Source organism: Sphaeramia orbicularis, chromosome 16 (genome assembly GCF_902148855.1).
Source record: "Sphaeramia orbicularis chromosome 16, fSphaOr1.1, whole genome shotgun sequence".
NCBI lineage: Eukaryota > Metazoa > Chordata > Actinopteri > Kurtiformes > Apogonidae > Sphaeramia > Sphaeramia orbicularis.
Window position 1 is genome coordinate 45,666,615 of NC_043972.1, and position 23,775 is coordinate 45,690,389.

Sequence of the window (23,775 nt, forward strand, 5' to 3'; positions counted from 1 at the left end):
TGTTGGAATTCAACACACACAGGAATGGAATGGCTGTCATACATGCACACATGCTGATTTCACAGGAAATTGCAGTGGTCTCTGAATTTTTTCCAGAGCTGTATATACTGTATATTGTCTTGTATGATATATTATGTGTGTGAAGGTACAAGCATTTGACATAATAATGATGTATAAAACTAAAAGAGCAGAACACTGAAAACAAAAATACAACCAAAATAACGATAAGTATAGACCTGAAAAAACACCAGTTCTAATAGAATGAAAAAACAGCAATCTTATGAAATAATATGTATTTACACTGAATTAAGTATCTGTCCCATCTGCTGTGGGAAACCGTGGAATATTTGTGTTTTGGAGCCCAGTTTAGAATGACAAACACATACATCCTCTACTCATGTTGGAAGTTGTCCAATGACCCCATATTCAGGAGACACGTCTCTTCTGTCTAATGACATGTACGTCGTGTCCCCTTCACTCGGCATCACGTTCTGTTTTGATTTCCTGCTGAGAAAAGAATGGAACAAACATGATTATGATCACATTTAAAAGAAACTTTATTGCTAAAACAGGTCCATACAGCTTTGAAACAAAAAAAAAACTTCTTTAGAAACATACCGAAGCGAAATCATGTAGATTGTGTAGAAGACATTCATACTGAGAGATACAACAGCAACAGCCAAAATGACTGGAAAAAGACCTGTTATGAGAAATAAAAGGAGTAAGGGTCATCACTGCCAAAGCTGCTGAGTACATGGTTATTTCACACAGATATGAATAAAGGTATAAGAAATATTTTATTACTTGCACTAAAAACATAGACTATCAAATTCAACAGTTAGAACAGAAAACTGAATGCCATCATTAACCCAGAGTCTGTAGAATTTCCTCTGGTCACAGTAAGAAGGTTCTGGGTTGGATCTCCATCACCTGTAGGTGTGAATGTGAGTGTCAAACATACGGCCCCAGGGCCAAAACCGTCCCACCACAGGGTCCAATCTGACCCATGGTATGAATTTGCAAAGTGCAAAAATTACACTGACCATATTAACAGTCATCGATGTTGAACTCATTGTAGTTCAGGGGTCACATACAGACCAATGTGATCTCAAGTAAAATACTATCAGAATAACCTATAAATAATGACAACTCCAAATTCCTTCTTGATTTGATGAGAAAAAAGTAAAATGACCTTAAGAAAATATTTATATTTACAATTTATCCTTTCTCAATAAAATGTGAATAATCTGAACAACCATTTACAACCTGAAACATAAGTGCAATTTTATAATATTATGCTTGTTACTGAATCTTTAAGTTCAGTTGTACATGGTTATTCAGATAATTCACATTTTCAAAACATCATTTTTGTCACATTACAACAAAGAGAAACATTTGGATTATTATTCATAAGTTATCATGTTATTATTTTAATGGTCCAGTCCACTTGGGATCACATTGGGCTGTATGTGGCCCCTGAACTAAAATGAGTTTGACAGTTCTGCTCCAGAGGGTTCAGCAGTTTGTAAAATGAGTGAATGAATTATATTGGAACGGCAGAAAAACAGCTGTTTGCAGTAAACCTTCCACCCAACATTGTTGTTTTTCATAGAACTTTGACTGAGGCAGAAGCTGCAGCAGACCTGAAGGCCAAAGTGGAAATATTAGACTTCAACTAAAGGTGAAGTTTCAGTTCAAACATGGGTCAAAGGGAACCAGAACCCTAAACAGGTCGACCATGATCTGGTGGATGGAACAATTCACTACCAGATGCATAAAGGGCAGTGTTAGATTCAGCAAAGCTGGTGGACCTCCTTTCCAACGATCCTGTAGCATATCCACTGTACTGAATACTGACCTTGACCAAACCTTGAACAGGTTTGTTGCTCAAAAGTGTAGAAATAGAACTGGTGACTGGTAGAACCCACAGAGTTGCTGCTGTGGCAGAGCAGAGTGGACAGATCCAACTCCTGTGGGAGGTTTATGGTGATGGTGCTCCTTAGACCTGTGCCGTTCAGAGACTCACTGCTGATGTCTACCTTGTCTGAGTGAGTCACAGATAGTCCGTCCAAATACCACTGTAATCTGGGAGAAGGGTTTCCCACAGTGGAACAGGAACAGCTGACTGTGGCTGCAGCTTTGGTGCAGTTGGACGAGGACAGGATCTGTGGAGCAACTGTGATGACAAGAGTGTTTCATCAGGTTTAAAAAAAAAATGCCAAGACACACTCAGGTGAACTCTGTCATGATGGAACACAAAAAGTCTATTGTGAGGGGGGTTATTGTGGTAATATTTATATAAAGTTGAACTATCAGCAAGTCTCCCAAATGAATAATAACAGTGAGTGGTGTACTAATAATCTACTGCATCCTTCATTCCTACATTGTCTATTATCTCTATTGGAGGCTGCTTTATAATGATTGACATACGTTGCATTAGAAATCACCCAGTCATATTACAAAAATCCAACATGACTTCTAGTATGTATCTGAGTAGGATGACTTGTTATGTAGTCATCTGCCACAGGTCAATGTCCAGTTGAGTCTTGTTAGTTAAACTGCTCCAGCCACTTACCACTTTATTACATATTGCACATATTGTATATGTCACTTTAAATCAGTCATCTCTATACAACCTTCATTGTCTATTTATTGTCTCCTCAACCTCCTGCTGTTTATTGTTATATTCTATGTCTATAGTTATATTGTTTAGTGTTCATAGTTAGATTCTATTGTATTGTTTGATACTTTTTAATATTTTTTCTACTATGGTCACTTTGCACCGTGGGGCCTTAGAGTCTTGTAATTTCAGTTTTCTGTATGTGATGCACATATGGCAAAAACTGACCATAAAGTGGACTTTGACTGAATCACATTCAGTTTGGTCCCTACAACCAGCATAAACAAAAGAATCAGTGCAAAAGTGGTATTCTAAGCACCAGTCCAACACCACTGATGCATAGACCCTTAATAAAATATCATCTACAGTTATTATGGGACACTTTGCTGCATTAAATCCAACCAGATGAAGAGGATATAAAAATGTGATACATACATTGAACATCTATGTTTGTCTTGTTGGACCATCCAGTTCCCAGATCGTTTTCAGCCTGACAGAGGAAAGCACCAGTGTTTCTTGATGCAGTAATGGTTAAATCAGGTCCGGTGTGGATTAGAGTCTCATGTTGTGGATCAGCTCTGTACCATGTGTAGTTCTGTACTGCTGGGTTGGCATCACTACTGCATTTCAGAACCACATTAGTACCCTCTCATACTGGACCAGATGGACTGACCAAGACTTTGGTGTCTTTGGGTCGGTCTAAAACAAATGAGAAAAAAAATAATCACCTTGTTTTTTTAAAGTTTCACAGCCTATTGATATCAGTAAAACAACAGAGATCTGGGTCATTTTGCCTTCTGATGTTTGTGCCTGTGTAACGTTTCCCTGAGTGTAGTTAGTAGTGGTGGCAGGTCCATAGGGGGCGCTGTGACACTGTCTTTTATTTAAAATTCCATACAGAAGAAAGTATTTTTAATCATACTGCTAAACATGTAAATTATATTTTAGAAATGTATCTGAATTTAAAAAATGCACACATTTTCTAAATTTAATACCCATCCTTACTGTGTTCATGAGCTGGTTGTGTGTTGTAGTCCTAAAAGTTTTGGTGGACAAGTGTCATGAGTCTGTGTTGCTATTGGAGGTTTAAGGATTGAACTATGAAATCAGAACCGCTTTTAGTTCCATGTTTTGTTTTGTTTTTGTGATTGCATTCACATAAAAATAAGTAGTAGTTCCTGGACCCCAGAATGGACGTAAAGCAGACAATCAACCTGTTCCAAATTTCACAGGTAAGTAAACTGAGTTCTGTCCATCCAGTCACACCTTTATTTAGTTTCCTCCATGTCTGTGTTTTATGCAGACACTGCAGTATGAGACTATCCGACTACATATTAGATAATGTAGGACCCCATTACAAATGACTGTTTTTTTCAGCAATTGGTCCTTTTGAGTGACACAGACTTTTCACTTTTTGATTATTTTTTCATTCATCTTATAAATCGCATTAGGGTCACTGGGGGTGCTGGAGCCTATCCCAGTTACCTGTGGGTGGGGTACACCGTGGACATGTTCCCAGTTCATCACAGGGCTGACAGAGACGAACAACCAATCACTGTCACATTCACACCTATGGGTAATTTATATTAACACATTAACCTATCAGTGCATGTCTGTGGATGGTGGGAGGAAGCCAGAGTACCCAGAGAGAACCCACACAGACATGGGGAGAACATGCAAACTCCACACAGAAAGGCCTCACTCTGAACCCAGGACCTTCTGCTGTGAGGAACGAGTCCTCTCCACTACACCACCGTGTCACCACCTTTTTGATTATCCTCTTTTGTTTATTCTTTACAGTGTAATAACACTACAGCGCAGGTGACATTAACATGATATATCAACAACACACGTAGTATTAGCTGATGAATCTAAACCACTAATTCATGACTGCTGGGTTCATATGGAAAAGGAATAACACAAGGACAATAAACACCTGAATAGGACATTTTCATAATGTACTCAGGCAGCACCACATGGGTCACCTTCAGTAAACTGTATTTACAACGCAGGAGGAACTGAACAGTAAACATGGGACCATTCTATAAAATATATTTCATATTCACTCCTATCTCACAGATGTATTAACTTCTGCTTAGAATAGAAGCACTTCTGGTTAAGAGTGTGGTGTCAGCGTTTATGACAGTCTGAGCCTCAAACTGCACACAGCAGTCACTTTTCCATTGACCCTCAAATTGGGCAAATATAACTTGTGTATAAAAATTTACCTAATGGAAAAACCACAATTTCTCCAAAAGTCTCATTTTTCGATTAAAAGTTTTTGCGCTGACGGGGTGGTTTTTCGGGCATAGCGCAAATGGTATATCACTCACAATTGCCATGGAAAGACCTTTTTCACAACTAAAGTCAGGTGAATTAGAAAAACAGATGTTGACATACGTTACAACAAGTGAAGAGGAAGAAGAAACATGTCGCGGTATGTGTGGACACACCAGGAAACCCAATCATTTTTTAATTTTGTACGAGATAGAGGGGTAATATATAATAATAATGAATATATCTGTAAGTTAACACCATATTTACGTTCATTGCCATATTTATGGAATGACTTCTCGTGTCATCTTGTGTTAATAAATAAACAAATCATCGCATAAGTGATTTAATGGAAAAAATGATTTTATGCACTTCTGTTTTTTCAAATATTTAGTAAATATCGGTAAAGTTTTGCGCAGATGTCCAATGGAAAAGCGACTAGTGATGAGTCCGACATTTCACACATTTGCTAAGGTGCTGAAATGTGACACACAGAACATGAGAGTACATTGTACTGTGTATTACTGTATTATGCAGATAAAACACTGGTGAGAAAAATGATTACAGCCATCGATTATGAAGTAGGATAAGCAGGATTATGTTATGAGAAAACTGAAAGTGAGCATTTCTGAAAAAAACCCAAAAACTGTACTCTCAGTAAAGGACTAAATTAAAATTCACTTACATTTAACATGAGCTGTCAGTCCTTTGCTAAAAGATGACACCACCCTGTTGTCTTGTCTCCTGTAGACAGCAGTGCAGGAGAACCTCTGTCTGTGGTGGAGGTGAGAGGCAGTAAAATTCAGAACAGACTTTATGACTTTAGTTTTGTCCTGATTTTCCATCAGTGTCTCCTGACTGGTTCCCAGACTGGGGGTCCACGTCACAGTCGGACGAAGAGATGGACAGGGAGCTGGAGCAGAGCACTGCAGACTCACTGAGGCCCCCTCCTCCACCTCCAGTTCAGACGGAGACAGAGTCGGTTTAAGAGGATCAGCTGGTGGGAAATCACATATAGACCAGTCACCAAACAAACACTACTTTAAATATATATTATGTCCAAAATAAATGAACAAAACCACAAAGATAAATGGAACACAAATGTTTTAGAGGCTGAATTAAAAACATACCTTTGACATTAATATTCACATGTGAATAAAAAGTATATTTCAGTGCATTCTTGCATTCCAGTCTGAGAAAATATGTACCTGTGTCTGCAATTTGTATATTATTCATAGTTGAGGTGCAGATTTTGTTTTTTAAGTCTCCTGTAGTTGCTTTTGTGGTAAATCTTGATGTGACGTCAGATACAGAATCATTATTGTGTCCTTTTTTCCATTTTGCTACACATGTATTATCTAAGTTTGTTCTATGTTTGTCTGGTATTTCAAAGGAACAGGGTATGGTCACACAGGATCCAGCTACAGCCTCTATTGTCTTTGGAAAAAAGATCTGAAAGTCTGCACTTAAGACACCTGAAACACAAAACAGTGAAAAGACAATTACAAACTGCAAAATGTAAGTCTTGGATCTAAAGCATCACTCAACAGATCTAAAAAAAAATCATTCAACAATATTTTTGGACATATCTTTTAATTTCATGAATATCCTTAAACTCCGAATGCAAAACTCAAACATCTGGGGGTACCTAAGTTTACGGCACTGAAGACACCTGAAACACAAAACAGTGAAAAGACAATTACAAACTGCAAAATGTAAGTCTAGGATCAAAAGCATCACTCAGCAGATTACAAAAAACATCACTCAACAATATGTACAGGGTGGGGAAGCAAAATTTACAATGAACATGTAGTTGTTTTTTCTCAGCAGGCACTATGTCAATTGTTTTGAAACCAAACATATATTGATGTCATAATCATACCTAACACTATTATCCATACCTTTTCAGAAACTTTTGCCCATATGAGTAATCAGGAAAGCAATTGTCAAAGAGTGTGTGATTTGCTGAATGCACTCGTCACACCAAAGGAGATTTCAAAAATAGTTGGAGTGTCCATAAAGACTGTTTATAATGGAAAGAAGAGAATGACTATGAGCAAAACTATTACGAGAAAGTCTGGAAGATACTATTAAAGAAGAATGGGAGAAGTTGTCACCCGAATATTTGGGGAACACTTGCGCAAGTTTCAGGAAGCGTGTGAAGGCAGTTATTGAGAAAGAAGGAGGACATATAGAATAAAAACATTGTCTATTATGTACATTTTCTTGTGTCAAATAAATTCTCATGACTTTCAATAAACTAATTGGTCATACACTGTCTTTCAATCCCTGCCTCAAAATATTGTAAATTTTGCTTCCCCACCCTGTATGTGTGTGTGTATCTATCTATCTATCTATCTATCTATCTATCTATCTATCTATCTATCTATCTATCTATCTATATACATATACATATATATATATATATATATATATATATATATATATATATATATATATATATATATACATTGACATATCTTTTAATATCATGACAATCCTTAAACTCCGAATGCAAAGCTAAAAACATATGCAGGTAACTTAGTTTACGGTTCTGCTTGATCTCTTCTATACTCTTCTATAGTTTCAGATGTGAAGCTGGACCTGAACTTACCATGCAGCAGACAGATAGTGAGGAGGATATTCAGAGCTCCAGCCATCTGTGCTTGTAAAAAAGAATGTGGTTACTGATGAAATCTGTTATATCAGTGTAACAAATATCAATCAATTGCATATTTTTATCTCAGAACTTTTCGGTGAAAAGACTTTTTACTCATACATTACATAGTACATGATATATACATGAAAAACAGGAATGGTGGCAAATATAAGTATAATGTATATTGAAGTGTTTAAAATGTGTTCATCTGTCCAATATAGATATATATTTTTTTACTTTAATCATTGCAAATGTATGATCCATGGTAAGTAGGGGTGTCAAAGTCCTTTTTTCCAGGGGCGGCATTCAGCCCTGCTGGATCTTCAGTGGGCCGGACCAGTAAAGTAATAGCATCATTACTTATAAATAATGACAACTTTTTCTCTTTGTTTTAGTGTAATAAAAAAACATTAAATTATGAAAGTATTTACATTTACAAACTATCCTTTAACAAAAAACTTTTGAATAACCTGAAAAAAATTAAATTAGTAAGAAAAATTGGTGCAGTTTTAACAAAATTATCCCTCAACTTATTATTTATACAAGCGCATTACACACAATGTTCCACAAACATTTGGTAACAAGCATAATTAATTGTTAAAAATTTGAAGTTTGGAACTAAAATAAGAATGATTTCTCATTCAGTTTCTCATTTGCCCAGGTCATTGTTCTTTTCGGTAGTTCTTCAAGGTTCAACTGGACTAGTTTTGCTTCAAAAGAGTAAAACTAATCCAGTTAAACCTAGAAACTAGAAAAATGGAGTTGTCACTGTTTATAGGTTATTGTGCTATTATTTGACTTAAGATCATACTGGTCTGTATGTGGAACCTGAACTAAAATGAGTTTCACACTCTTGATTGTTGATATCTTCAGTGTAATTTTGCACTTCACATATGCATCCCAGATTGAACCTTTTGGCGGGCCGGTTTTGGCCCCCAGACCGCATGTTTGAAACCGCTGATCCAAGGAGTTTGGGGCCATGTTTATCTTAAATATATTGTATTTTGGTGTAACATTTACTGCACACAAAACACTGATTTTATTTAGCGACTTATGCTAAAATATATTGTACTGGCCTTATAGAAACTCTTCTCCTTTCCCATTTGTTAAACACATGCACAAATAAGTCTGAGACACCAAGATGACATTTGATCATTTATGTCACAGGTGTCAAACATGCAGCCTGGGGGCCAAATCCAGCACGCCAAAGGGTCCAATCTGGCCAAGAGGATGAATTTGTGAAATGTAAAAATTACACTGAAGAAATTAACAGTCAGTGGTGTTAAAATCATTTTATTTCAGGTTCCATACATACACATATAAAACAATTAGATCTCAGTTGAGTCAGACCAGAAAATACTGTCATAATAACCTTTAAATAATGAAAACTGCAGATTTTATCTTTGTTTTAGTGTAAAAAAAAAAAAAAAATTACATGAAAATGTTTACATTAACAAACTATCCTTTTACAAAAAATTGGAATAACCTGAAGAAATATGAACAACCTGAAATGTCTTGAGAAAAGTAAATGCAATTTTAACAATATTATACCTGTCACTAAATGTTTTGCGTATTTGTAATTGTAATGTACATTGTAACGCACACGTTTAAAGGATAAACTGATGCAGAATATTGTGAAAACTGCACTTGTTTTCCTTAAGACATGTCAAGTTGTTCACGTTATTCAGATCTTTAAAGAAACATTGTAGATATAAACATTATTATAATGTAATTTTTCTATTTTCACTGGTATTATTTTACTGGTCCAGCCCACTTGAGATCATATTGGGGTGAATGTGGCCCCTGAACTAAAATGAGTTTGACACCCCTGATTCATGTGAATGGTGTGAAACTGTTACTGAAGTAACATCCATTGCCTTAAGCACAAATGAGTACAAAACTCTTGACACGGATGGCAAAACATTACCAGACATTAGCTCTCACAATTATATAAACTTAGCATTAGCCATTTGGGACGGCCATGGCTCAGGAGAAAGAGAAGCTGGTGGTTCGAATCCCGCTCCATCCTAGTCATGTGCCGTTGTGTCTTTGGGCAAGACACTTCCCCCACCTTGGCTCCAGTGTCACTCACACTGGTGTATGAATGCAAATGAATGTTTGGTGGTGGTCGGAGGGGCTGTTTGGTGCAAATTGGCAGCCACACTTGAAATGTAGTTTACCACCACCAGAGTGTGAATGTGAGAGTGAATGAATAACGGATCAATAATGTAAAAGTGCTTTGGGGGCCTTGAAAAGTGCAATAGAAATTCAATCCATTATAAATAATAGTGGACAACTCAAACCAATAAACTAATATAAAGTAAATCAACTTAGACAAATGCATTCATCTGCTACTTATCTTAATTTCTATATGCTTATACTCACAGGAAATGCTGTTATGAACCAAAAAAGGGAGCAACACATTGCACACTGGTTGTGTGTGTGCATGCAGCGACATATACTAAATAACTGAACTACATAGCCAGAACATATATAATCATACTTTAACTTAGTTTAGTTTAGTTAAGTTTCGACACAAACATAAAAAATAGGACAAAAAACAAAACAAGACAAAAAACAAAACAAAACAGAAAATGGAACAGAACAACTGTTGTGCCTGAAAGGGAGTCAGAAGAAGCCACTGTATATCTAGTCCTACCCCTGTTTTCAGTCCTCAGAGTGTTAGTGCCTAATCACATAATATACAACATAAGATTGTGATTATGTATTCTACCTTAACCCATGAAGGCCCAGTACTACTTTTGTGGCAGTTCCCAAATCATTTCTTTGTCTAATTTTAACCTTTCTTAAGTGATTTATCACGATTTATTATAATATTATCCTCTGTATTTTGCATTTTTAAGTGAAAATCAGGTATATTCCTATATTTAATTTACTGATCCCGTAGATGTTCATAAAAGCTCAGATTAAAGTTGATGGTTATTATATCAGAAACAGAGAAAACTAGAAGCACTTGGAGAGCGCAGACCTCCACCAAGGCAGATCAGTGGACCCCCCACCCCCAATCACCACCAAAATTTAATCATTTGTTCTTTGTGCCAGTATCAGCATTTCCTGAAATTTTCATCCGAATCCGTCAATAACTTTTTGAGTTATCTTGCACACAGACAGACAGACAAACAGACCGACAGACAAACCAACGCCAACAAAAACATAACCTCCTTGGGGGAGGTAATTAAAGAAAAAGTGACTCTTTCAGTAAAATCTATCATTAACCGAACATAAAACAAGTGTCTCCATCCACTGTCATTGACCCAACTCCATGGGTTTTACTGGTGAATCTATGTTGTAGAAGATGACTGTGAACTACGGAGCCTCTGAACGTCCAAATGGGTCATATCTGATGACCATGAAAAGATGACAAATTGTATTTTACACCAATTATTTGCATGTATTGATAGGATTAGTGGATCAACAGGTATTAAACAGTTTATATCACTAAATTATTTTGGTTGCTGGTGGATGTTTGGGTCTTTATGGGTTAAGAGCAGTTTTGAGAAATATTTTAAGTACTTATTAGTCAAAATCTACCTTTCACTCATAACTAACAAATCTACAAAGGATTCACAGCTTTAAATCATCTTTAGTTATTAGAATATCAGAAAAAAAACAGCCACTATAAGTTTATAAAATCACCTTTTTCAATTTTACCAAGGATCCTTTACACTACATGATATCATTGTACAATACTCTAACGGTGTTATAGCTCCAAATAAAAATTTTAAAAAATGAAAAAAACAGATAAAATCATACTATGAAATGTTGCATAGAAATAATATTATAATAGTAGTAATAGTAATAACAATAGTAATTTAATGACTTACCTTTTTTAATTCAGCCTCCTCTGTGCGATGACTCTGAAAACTGCAAAAATAAGGAACTCAAGGTGTGAGTTCCTAGAAACGGTTTGAAACACCAGCACTGCCTATTCTCACTAGTAACTCTCCAACACATTTTACACTGCAAAATACAAATGTTTATTTTTCTGCATCCAAAGCATTTTTTTGAGTATGTGTGATCTGTGACTTTTGAAACAGGTTAATCATTTGCTTACTGTTCATTCTGGAGCCCTGAAAGCATCTGCATCTCACTTAAGTCCACTTCACGACCCAGCAAACATTATCCAGTTACATAAGGACAAGAAAATTAAAACTACTCTGATTGGCAACAGGGTGAACCTTTCATCCTCATGGTTCCTGTTCTCCCAAAGTTTCCACATACACAGTCATTTTGCCCTGTGGCCAAGATGTAAATACACTTAAAAACAACATCAATACATATTTACATGAACAACAAGACACAGGACGAGAATTATGTCATAATTAAAACATTATTTTTGAGGCATTTTTGTCAAATGTTAAATTTTAACACTCTCCTGCACCTCTTTCTCCTTCGGTGTGGTGCTTCTGCACCCCCTACAGACTACCAGTGTCTAGATAATATGTAATAGTATGGTAATGGTATAGTACATACAGTATATGGTATAGTAGATAATGTGCTGTTTTTAAAATCCATTATTATTCACAAACCACGAATTGCCAAAAAGTTTTACAGACATGTTTCTCATTATAATGATGTTAACAAATAAATGAGAAACACATTTATTAGAATTTTGTAATATTCACTCAGATGTGGTCTTTGGTCTTCTTTGTCTAAGAATCAGACAAGACCATTTAGAAATTAATTAAGCCCAAGATCTTCAAAAAGTTGTCTTGAGACTGCACCAAGACTAGACCTGTAATGGTACACATACCAAGCCAAACTGTTTCAGTACACACCTGTTCGGTACACAGCTGTACCGAAACGACACAGTATGTTGAGAAAAAGAAAAAGGAACGAAAGACGCCGTTTGATGCGGTACTTTAAATCCGCGCAAGTTCCACACTGACATATTGAAGGAGCGCACATTGACTCGAAATATGAAATAGCAGCTGATATAAAGTTAAAACAAAAAAAAAAAACAAATATGATGTGAACCTGGAGGGAAGAGATTGAAGACCCTCAAAAAAAAGAAAACAAAAACATCCGTCCCCTCTGTGTTTCTGATAAATCACACCCTGCACACACACGTACACACACGCACACACACACACACACACACACACACACACACACACACACACACACACACACACACACACACACACACACACACACACACACACAAATACACAAAATGGCCTAAACAGTTTATCTGTCCTAAAATAAATAATTAGGTTAATTTTATTGTCAGTGTTGCTCTTCAGTTTGTTAAAAGAGAATATGAGTTTGCCCTTTTGTTAATGTTTCACTTCATGTAGAATTTTGTTGTTATTTTTCTGCAGAATGTGAACTGACAACTGTGATTTGATTTGTGTTGTTTGTTCAAAACTAGCTTTCAGGGAAAAGTGCAATGCTAATGTTTAAAATAGGTTTAGTACTATTTTATTTATTTTATTTTCTATTTGATTTAGAGCAGCAGAATTATATTACTCCTGTTTTTCTATATTCTATTCTATGGGAGTGTATTGCATTCACACAAAAAAATAAATTCGGCTCTGTTTTTCTGAATTAACAACATAATTTAAATTGGGGGAAAAATGTTCAAATATTCATAATAAATGCATTAAAGACATTTTGAGAGGTTTTCTTTCTTCCTGTACTGAACCGAAAAAAAAAAAAAAACTGAACTGTGGCTTTCAAAACCAAAAACATACCAAACCGAAAATTTTGTGTACCGTTACAGGCCTAGACCATTTATGAGTCCTGTCAGTTGTGCTTCACTCATTGCACCATCTTTCCTACCTAGGCTGTTATTTAAAAAAACATCACATCCACTCTCTGTGGACATTTATTCACCTCAAAGACAACTGCTGTTTCAGTGTTGACAAGAGAATCAGCTGGTGGGGCTGTATCATACCATATCAATCCAACTGTTGTGCAACAATCTATAAAACTTGGTTGTCATAATCCTTCTTTCTGTGCATCTGGTCCAGTCTTGGTCTCATTTTGGTATCTGTGTCTTGATTTGGTCTCAACTCAAAACAGAAAATTTTGAAAAAGACCCAGTGCTACTTCTATGGCAATTCTCAAATGGGTTTTTCTCTCTATTTAACCTTTCATAAATGATTTATCATCATTTATTATAATATTATCCTCTGTATTTTCTACTTTTTCAGTAAAAATAATGTATTTCTCTATATTTGGTTCACTGATCATGTAGATGTTCATAAAAACTCAGATTAACCCATTAAGACCCAAACATCCACCTTTAACCTAAAGCATCTACTGATCTAAACAGTTGAATACCTGTTGATCCACTAATCCTATCAATCCATATAAATAATTGGTGTAAAATACAGTTTTTCATCTTTTCATGGTCATCAGATATGACCCATTTGGACGCTCAGAGGCTCTGTAGTTACCGTGGAAACACTGTCATCTTCTACAACATTGATTCACCAGTAAAACCCATGGAGTTGGATCAATGACAGTGGATGAAGATGCTTGGTTTATGTTCAGTTAATGCGAAATTGGACTGAAAAACACTTTTTCTTCAGTTTTTGCTGTTTGTGATAGAATAAGCATCAACTTCACTTTGAGCTACATGATCAGTAAATCAAATATAGGAAAATACCTGCTTTTCACTGGAAAAAACACAAAATAGGGAAAATAATATTACAATAAATGGCAATAAATCGCTTAAGGAACTTTAAATATAGAGGAAAAATTCATTTAGGAACTGACACAAAAGTAGCACTGGGTCTTTATGGGTTAAAGTTGATGATTATTATATCAGAAACAGAAATATCTGAAGAAAAAGTGACTTTTTAGTAAAATCTATCATTAACTGAACATAAACCAAGTGTGTCCATCCACTGTCATTGATCCAACTCCATGGGTTTTACAAGTGAATCAATGTTGTAGAAGATAACTGTGTTTCCATGGTAACTACAGAGCCTCTGAATGTCCAAATGGGTTATATCTGATGACTATGAAAAGATGACAAACTGCATTTTACACCATTTATTTACATGTATTGATAGGATTAGTGGATCAACAAGTATTAAACAGTTTAGATCAGCAGACGATTTTGTTTGATGGTGGATGTTTGGGTCTCTGTGGGTTCATGTGGTCTTGACTACAACACTAGAAATCCTTTTACATACTGTGAAAGTCTGGGACATTGTATTATTGTTGGTTCACATGTTGTCAATAAAAGTGCAGGTGATACATGTATGTTTTCCCCATGTTACATCTTAAACATTTAATATATTTGGCTTTGTAGATTTTTATCCTGTAAAAGATGAATGCACCTTCTGTTGAATCTTTACCCCCTCACATTCTCACACCTGTGTTTATCTTCTCTCTATTATATCTGTAGAAGCCTTCAGCAGCTCCACTATGTTGTTTTGGAGTTCCTTGGCTTTTTCTGCATTTTCTCCCCTTGCCGCCTCTCCTGCCACCTGCAGCCCTTTGAGCACTGACTGCAGGGCATCAGCGTTCTTCACCGACTCCATCTGGTCCCGGTCAGCCCGAATCTCCTCCACCCAGTCCAGGTAGGCCTGAAGTAACCCGATGTCATCCACGAAGTTTGAAATAATCCGGAGCCCTGGTCGACGTTGCTGCAGGTGCCTCAGACGTCTCCTGCCCTCCTCTCCAATGTCATTTCCAACAATACTGAGGGAAAGGAAAAGAATCAGCGTTCATGTTAAATGGGACCAGATGTTGACTCACACTAGATGGCAGTGTTTTCCCATCAACAACACTGAGTGAAGTCTTGTGGAAGTCTCCTAAACCCCCGTCTATTTCATTTTGTCTTAAGGATGTTATGTTTTTTCTTAAATTAGAAAAGATTAGACTCTCACTACAAGGCTCCTCAACTAATTTTTTTAAATAAATGGCCATATTTTTTAGATTACTTTCAATATTTACAAACACTGCCTTCAGATTGATCTCTCACACCTCCACCCTACCCTATTTTATTATTGTTTAGGTGTTGTTGATTTTTGTCGTAATTTTTTTTGTCTACCAATTATTGTCACATTTGATATATCTATGTAATGTCTAATATTTTAAAGTAAGCACATGTATCTACAAACTATGACTTTTTTAAAATTATTATTATTATTTTTATTTATTTATTTTTATTTTCTTCTATTTCCATTAGCTCAGTTAATATTCTTGTACATCACACATTTGATACTGCTTGTACTTATTTGATTTTCTACTGCTCAGAGACTATGTTATGGTGTTCTTGTTTCTGCTGTTGCCCCTTCTCGGAGAGCCTTGGGGTTGGTTTGGGCATGGGGGAAAATGATATAAAAGGCAATGTATAATGAATGCACTGTAATTCTGCTCCTTTGTATGTACTGTTATAGTGCTAAAAAAAAGATAAATTAAAAAAAAAAAAAAAACACTGAGTGAACTCTGTCTCTTACGTCAGTGTCTTCAGAGATGTGTTCTTGCTGAGGGAGTTGACAATGTTTTCTGTTCCTCTCTCCGTGATGCCGGTGATGTCCAGATAGAGTTCCTCCACAGTGGTGTTATGTTCCAGAGCATTCCACAGCTCCAAAACTCCCTCAGGACCCAAGTTATTGCCACACATACTGAATACATGGGAAGAGAAGGTTGTGTTGAACATGCAGGTACTGGCAAGCATTAAGAGTTGAATCATGGATTAATTCAAAGGTGTCAAACTCATTTTAGTTCAGGTGCCACATTCAGCCCATTATAATCTCAAATGGGAAACAGTAAGAAAAGTAAAATTACATCATCCCATAAAGACCCAAACAGCCGCTGGCAAACAAAATCATCTACTGATCTAAAATAGCTAATAACTTTGGATCCATTAAACTTATCAGTACGTGTAAATAGTTAGTATAAAATACAGTTTGTCATCTTTTCATGGTCATCGGACATGACTCATTTGGACGTTCAGAGGCTTCATAGCAACTGTGGAAACACCGTCATCTTCCACAACATTCTTTCACCAGTAAAACACACAGAGTTGGGTCAATGACAGTGGATGGAAACACTGGGTTTATGTTCAGTTAATGAGAAATTTGCTGAAAAGTAACTTTTTCTTCAGTTTTCTCTGTTTTTACCTCCGCCAAGGAGGTTATGTTTTTGCCAGGGTTTGTTTGTTTGTTTGTCTGTTTGTCTGTCCGTTAGTGTGCAACATAACTCAAAAAGTTATGGACAGATTTGGATGAAATTTTCAGGGTTTGTTGGAAATGGGATAAGGAAGAAATGATTAAATTTTGGTGGTGATTGGGGGAGGGGGGGCCCACGGGGGGGCCCACTGTGGTACTGTTTATCTTTCAAATGTTCATTGTGGTCATAAGTCATAGTTTGAGTTCTTGTTTGTTCAGTATTAATTGTCAGCCTTGTAAATCCAAGCTGGACTGACTGTACATATCCTGACCAAGGAAAATCAAATTCTTACTTTGTGCAGTAATCTACACCTGGCTTTACTGCTTCCATCCATAATAATATACTTTATATAGACTAAATGTTGTCTAAAATTAATGTTTATTTGCAACATAGTATAGCAAACTATTACATGATCCAAAACAAATTAGTTTTAGCAAAAACAATTTCTCCATTTTGAATGTCTGGGGTCGCCAGAAATTTGTGATGTTAAAATGGGATCAAGAGCCAATAAAGGTTGGGAACTACTGTTTTATCTTCACAACATACAGTGACCTTGTTGACGTTTTTAAACTGATGAACATTGTGTTATTGAAAGCGCAGGAAATTATTTATCTCTCAACCACCAACTGCTGATCTTTTTTTTTTTTTTTTTTGAGGTTAGATTCCATGTGTATGGTGGAAAGGGTGGGCCTTCACCTCTTTATTATTTTTGGGGAGATATTAGAGCCATTTTGCCAAGCCATCATGTCTGCTGTAGCTGACTAACCCATAATTTAGCCTTTTATTAAGGAAAACAGCAACCCACAGGTTTCTCCCCTCTTTATCAGACCCTGACAACTTTCAAATCCATTTAATTTTAACTGGATGTCCATACTGATTAAAGTCTATTTTGTTTTGGTTTAAATATACAATATTAATCCAGTGTGAGTTTATAATTCCCTGACTTTAAACTTTTTTTGTTTGTTTGTTTGCCAATTTGTATTTTCAGATTACACTAATCTTTACCAGTGTAATCTAGTCGTGTCAAAAGAGTGATCACAAGGTCTTGGGGGTGGAGGGGTCTACACGCAGAGTGTGACATTTAATTTGTTATCTATACCTTTTATAATGTCTTTATAATTGGAAGATTGTAATTAACTGTAAGACAATTATATAAGTTCAGGGGCTCTCATTGTGTCTAAATGTTAATGAAATTATTTGTGTCTTTGTGATTAATCTGTAATGACTCACAATAGTTTCTTCACTTGGCACTCATTGGATTTCAGAACTGCAGATTCTAAAAGGGCTGCTTGCTTGTCCAGGCAGTTGTATCGCAAACTGAAAGAGAACAGACAAAAATGTACTCTTTTATGCAATGTATTTTAACCTGATTTACAAATGCACTGTTCACTTTCTGCTTTGTAAGGAAGTAGCACACTGTCTGGAAAGGCTGCGAGTCACACAAAAGAAAAAAACACACAAACACAGACAGACCACCACTACACAAACTATAACACAAAAACCATGGACAACTGAGAATTTTCATTTGATGTACATCAATTCCATATGTCATTTGACTTCTTGATGAAACCAGTGTAAACACCAAAACTATGAAGGTAGATTTGTTTCTTTATTATTCAAACAAAAAAAAGTTGATGTCTACAGTCCACAGCCGGGGGCTTCTCTGAATCTAATGCCAGTGTCTCGACATTCGCCTGCTGTCTCACCTGTATCACCACAGCACCTTATTATGGAAATGGATGGATCTTACACTGTTTATGTTATTTACATCCCATAAAACTGCATTTTTCCCCTCAGTGTACATTTGAAAAGACATCTAATGTTGTCTGTGGAATAGAAATGCTGTCATTTGAAAAGTTTGTGTGTATCATTAGGATGGAGATGGAAATGGATTTTCACTGCATACATGCACTTTGCCAAATGGGTACTTCCTCGTTCTAAACAGACATGCCTATGCTAAACGTCATTGGTGTAGACACTTGTCACTCAAATATGTCTGACCAATGGGGAAGCATCCACCCACTGTGGGAGGTTTGTGTCAAAATGTTTCAATCAAAAAAAACAATTTCAAAATTTTTTTCACTTCAAAGAAAAGACATGTTCAAATGCCATTTTATGGGTCTCAAATATTTGTTTGCATTCAGACACATTTTTCTTTGATTAAAAATGGTTTTTTGTTTTTTTGTTTTTTTTTATTAAAGTGAAGTTTTTTTTTTATTGAATTTTTTTATTGAAGTGAAATTTTTATTATTTTTTTTTAATAGAAATTATATTGTTTGGGACTGAATAATAGAGACACAAATATCCTACCCATATATGGCCCAAATACAAAAAGAAGTCTTTCATCAAAATAATTATTTTCAATCAAAAAATAACTCACTTCAATAAAAAAAAACCCTTTTCAATCAAAGAAAAAAGTGTTCAAATGCAATTTTTATGGTCTCAAATATTTTTTTTTTTGCATTAAAACCCTTTTTTTTTTTTAACAACTTTTTTGATTGAATGATAAAGTAATAAATCAACCTTCATACAAAACAACCATAATAGTGGCATCATAACTCCATCCATCCATCCATCCATTATCCACCGCTTATCCGGGGCCGGGTAGCGGGGGTAACAGTCTAACCAGGGATGCCCAGACTTCCCTCTCCCCAGACACCTCCTCCAGCTCTTCCAGGGGGACCCCGAGGCGTTCCCAGGCCAGCCGAGAGACATAGTCTCTCCAACGTGTCCTGGGTCTTCCCCGAGGTCTCCTCCCGGTGGGACATGCCCGGAACACCTCACCAGGGAGGTGTCCAGGAGGCATCCGAAACAGATGCCCGAGCCACCTCAGCTGGCCCCTCTCGACGCGGAGGAGCAGCGGCTCTACTCCGAGCTCCTCCCTGGTGACTGAGCTCCTCACCCTATCCCTAAGGGTGCGCCCAGCCACCCTGCGGAGGAAACTCATTTCGACCGCTTGTATCCGGGATCTTGTCCTTTCGGTCATGACCCAAAGCTCATGACCATAGGTGAGGATAGGAACGTAGATTGAATCGTAGACTGAGCCTCTCGGCTCAGCTCCTTCTTCACATCATAACTCACGCAGAGGAAAAATGTTACCGTCGTATATTTCAGACCCACATAATCTCAACAAGATTTGTGGTGGTTTGGCTAGAAAATGATTACAATTTGTGAGTCTTTGATGAATTCACACCTTTTCTGTACTACACCAAATCCTGATATCTACCTAAATGTATATGCCACTATCTAGAAATGTTTTTGAGGCATAAACATTATATGTAGCCATGTTTTCCAGAAATGTACAATAACACAATTTAATCTGGTGACTGGATTGAATATGGATTGACCAGCAAATTAAAACTTCTAGTGTTTATTACCCACTAGCCAATTAAGTTTCAACATATTCTATGCTGCTGTTAAGAATAATTTACTTACTAAAGCGATTCGCAGCGATGCAGGATTGGCCCCAGTCTCTTGAGTCCTCTGTTGCCTATGTTGGAGTAACCCAGGTTGAGCTCCTGCAGTTTGTGAGGGGAGAACTGCAGTACGTAATGCATTGCTGCACAGTCCACCACACTCAGCTTCATTTTAAACAGGTTGAGTTGCTTGATTTCTGGCGCTACGATCCTAGTGGCGTCCTCCATGTGGAACTCCATAAGGCAGTGAAGAAGGTTCAGGGCCACCTGATTTTCTAGCTTTCTACCCTTAAACTGGTCTTGGAACCATAAACCAAGCTTTGCAGGGATGTCCTCCCCTTTTTCCATTGGAGAACGTACAAGCCCATCCAACTGACCTGCCAAATGTGCTCGGAGCATTCCCATGAAGAAGCGCGTGAACATTTGGAGGCCCTCCAGCTTGTCCATGTTGAGATCTATGTTTCGCAATGGCACAGCAGTGGAGGATTGTGATTGTGAACCAAAGCACCAGAAGTCCAAAGCCTGAATTATTTCTTCCTGGCTAAAAACATTGATTGCGCAATAAAGGGCAGCCAGATGTTCTTGGACAGTTAAGTGGAAAAAAGAAAACATCTCCACTGTCTCCTCTTTGAAAGGTTGAAGGACATGAGAGAGGAAGGTGCTCTGGACATCTGCAGGTATAACACCGTACTTCTTCAAATCTGCTTTGGTGAAAATGATCTTTTTCTTTAGAAGGTTTTCATATGCCAGTTTACCCAAGTTTGTGAGCTGCTGTTTGGCCAGAGACAGAACCTCAGCTCTTGGTGTGTCTCTGTCTGCGCTACCCTTCAATGCATGGTGTTTAACAGCTGTGAACAGGTAGCAGAAGTAAACCTCGCTGACTGTTCTGGGTGGATTTAGCTCCAGAGACTTTGCATTGCCATCATCTTGGGGGTTTGTCGAGAAGAACTCAGCCATGGCAGTACAAATGATGTAGCAATAAAGTGGAATAAAGGACAACACAAAGAGATTGTCGTTGTTCAAGATGTAATCATAGACTTTTTCAGCAACTTTACCATCTTTGTAGAACTTGGAGGTGTATTCCTTCACCTGTTTCTCTTCAAAGCCCAGAACCACACAACATCTCTGGAAGAAGCGCTTTGGAGCTTCAGTCGATGGTCTTGATGTGAGAATGACCGACGCCTCTGGGAGGAGACTTCCCTTGATCAAAGCCACCATCAGCTCTGACACTGGCACCTTTGAACTGATGTCAATGTCCTTGTCAGGGCTGTTCCAGTCAAGGGGGAACTTGAACTCATCTAATCCATCCAAGATGAAGAGCAAAGAGTTTGGTGATGTGAAAAGTTCAGGGAGAACTTCTTTCAGGTACCGAAACCGCTCTCCAAGCAGCTCCAATAAACTGACTGGTGCTTCAACCAGATTGAGCTCTCTAAAGCGCAGGTCAAAAACACAGTCAAACTCACGCATATTCTTTCCAATTGCCCACTCATAGACCAGCCTCTGAACTGCTACACTCTTCCCAATGCCAGCGATTCCCTTTACCTTCACTCTTTTGGGGGGCCTTCCTGATGGTTCTTGGGGGCTCAGTAGATGGCACGGTTTTATCCGTTGACAAGCCTGATGAACATAGATCCTGGCCCTTCTGCTCGCCAGGTCAAAGTACTCATGCTGGTTGTTGTCAATTAAGTCACTGTCTTCTGTCACAAAAAGGTCAGTGTAGCGGATCTCAATGTGAGAGGCTGAGTTTGAAGCTGCTTCCTCCCCCTCTGCGTAACACTTCATCTGCTCTGTACGTTTTAATAGGGTTGTTTTATGAGCAGAAATTGGAACTGCACATAAAGAAGAAGCCAAACATGATATAATGTTAGGAAATGTTACTGAGATTGAAAAATTTGTTCATAAAATCATAACTGATCTGTGCAATACCTCGAAGGGTGGATGATTTCACACTCTTCCTGAGTTTCAGTTCTTTTTTGGCTGCATAACAATAGTGCAATTTAATTAATTTAAGACATGGAAACAACATGAGGAAAATTACATTAATATTCAGTATTGCAAATTATTTTCATGACTAAAAAGCCTACCTTTGGTTTCAGCAGGTAGGGTGAATCCCATACTCTTTCCTCCAAACAATTTAGCAAAGGCACCTTTAGGTTTCTTTTCTGTGGATAACATTGTTTCAACATCAACATTTGTAATAGTTCAGAATGATTTTCAGTTAACTCATAAGGACCCAATGTGACTTTTGTGGCAGTTACCAAATAAATTTTTCTCTTTATTTAATCTTTCCTAAGGGATTTATCACCATTTGTTATAATACTATCCTCTCGATTTTGCATTTTTCCAGCGGAAATCACTTATTTTCCTATGCTTAATTGACTAATCATGTAGATGTTCATAAAAGCTCAGAGTAAAGTCAAAGAAAACAACTGAAGAAATAGTGACTTTTTCTGTAAAATATATCATTAACTGAACATAAACCCAGAATATACTGGTGAATCAATGTTGTAGAAGATGACAGTGTTTCCACTTTCAATAAAATCAATCAAATTTTTTTTATATAGAGCCAAATCATAACAAAAGTTATCTCATGACACTTCACATGTAGAGTTGGTAGAAATCAAACTCTCAAGCCAATTTACAGAAAACCAACAGAATCCTCCAGGAGGGAACACTTCACATTCACCTTCACCACGGAGCCTCTGAACGTCCAAATGGGTCATATCTGATGACCATGAAAGATGACAAACTGTATTTTTTTTACCAATTATTTGCATGTATTGATAGGATTAGTGGATCAACAGATGCTTTTGGTTGACAGTGGATGTTTGGGTCTTTATGGGTTAATAATCTGTCTATTTTCAAGATGAGATATTGTGTTTTTATTGGCACCTCACAATTTGTAGAGGAGCATTTTCTTGACACCAGACGGTCAGGTTGGCAAATATTGACTCCCGGTGTTTACTTCTTTTTTTATCATGAACTAATCAAACTCACCTTCTACTTTCACTGGTGCAGGCTGTGGTTTTCTGCTGGTATCATTCCTGCAATGTGTCTCCACCCACACCTGCAGGTCCCTTCCATAATAATCCTGCACCTCCCTCAACACCTCCAAGAACTTTTGGCTGCTTTCTTCAGATGCGCAGACTGTCTCTAAAGCCTGGGCCACAGCGTTGGAGGGTGCCCTCTCCAGCAGAGACAGGTACAGACCAGAGGAAAGCACCTCAGCATCACGTAGCCAACGCAGCAGGGGCGCCGGGTGGTCACGAGTCCAGGCCAGCAGCAAGTCTCTCTGGGACTTGAGCAACTGCTGGGTTGAGTTCATGGCTTCTTAAAAGACTGGAAAGATAAAAAACAATATGATATATGATTCTCATGGTGAGGTTTTTCAAGATCCCACAATTAACTTTTAAGTCCTCATGTCTACAATGAGCGAACAGCATAGAAAACAACCTTGGATCAATGCCCTGTACATTTTTCAGTTTAAAAACTTACCTGTATTAGATATTAAAGCATTACATTCTGTCCTGGGTTCTCTGTGATCTTTAGCCTTTGCAGACGTGAGACTTGGCAGAAAAACTGTTGTGTCCTGTCTTATAAACCAAGATGGGGGTGGAGTTCCGTGACTTAGACAGTAATTCAAAACAAGC

General features: G+C 37.3%; 3 protein-coding genes across 3 annotated transcripts in view; 1 reads left to right on the forward strand and 2 right to left on the reverse strand.

Moving 5' to 3' along the window:
- Positions 1-7,554, reverse strand: LOC115435824 (myelin-associated glycoprotein-like). The gene is made up of 6 exons (XM_030158436.1): positions 7,509-7,554; positions 6,543-6,566; positions 5,580-5,891; positions 1,859-2,176; positions 619-700; positions 1-507 (listed from the first exon to the last, which is right to left on the reverse strand). Exons 1-6 carry the CDS (start codon positions 7,552-7,554, stop codon positions 396-398), a joined length of 894 nt encoding a protein of 297 aa, XP_030014296.1. The 3' UTR covers positions 1-395.
- A 7,265-nt stretch (positions 7,555-14,819) lies between these two features.
- On the reverse strand, positions 14,820-16,161 carry LOC115435825 (ribonuclease inhibitor-like). The gene is made up of 2 exons (XM_030158437.1): positions 15,995-16,161; positions 14,820-15,233 (listed from the first exon to the last, which is right to left on the reverse strand). The coding sequence occupies exons 1-2, from the start codon at positions 16,159-16,161 to the stop codon at positions 14,912-14,914; spliced, it is 489 nt and encodes a 162-aa protein (XP_030014297.1). The 3' UTR covers positions 14,820-14,911.
- LOC115434862 (sialic acid-binding Ig-like lectin 5) overlaps positions 15,055-23,775 on the forward strand; it is a 29,299-nt gene continuing 20,578 nt past the window's right edge. Inside the window, exons 1-2 of the mRNA XM_030156984.1 lie at positions 15,055-15,112; positions 23,199-23,327. Coding sequence (XP_030012844.1) covers positions 23,264-23,327 — 64 coding nt within the window. The 5' untranslated portion in view covers positions 15,055-15,112; positions 23,199-23,263. The remainder of the gene's footprint in view (positions 15,113-23,198; positions 23,328-23,775) is intronic.

Excerpts from the sequence above, each read along its gene's own strand:
- LOC115435824 (XM_030158436.1), bottom strand. The coding sequence starts at position 7,554 with ATGGCTGGAGCTCTGAATATCCTCCTCACTATCTGTCTGCTGCATG. Across the intron at positions 5,892-6,542 it reads CTTCAGTGCCGTAAACTTAG|CTGATCCTCTTAAACCGACT; the intron begins GTACCCCCAGAT and ends ATTTCCCACCAG. Across the intron at positions 701-1,858 it reads CTGTTCAAGGTTTGGTCAAG|GTCTTTTTCCAGTCATTTTG; the intron begins GTCAGTATTCAG and ends TTCTCATAACAG.
- LOC115435825 (XM_030158437.1), bottom strand. The coding sequence starts at position 16,161 with ATGTGTGGCAATAACTTGGGTCCTGAGGGAGTTTTGGAGCTGTGGAAT. Across the intron at positions 15,234-15,994 it reads ACATCTCTGAAGACACTGAC|TATTGTTGGAAATGACATTG; the intron begins GTAAGAGACAGA and ends CCTTTCCCTCAG.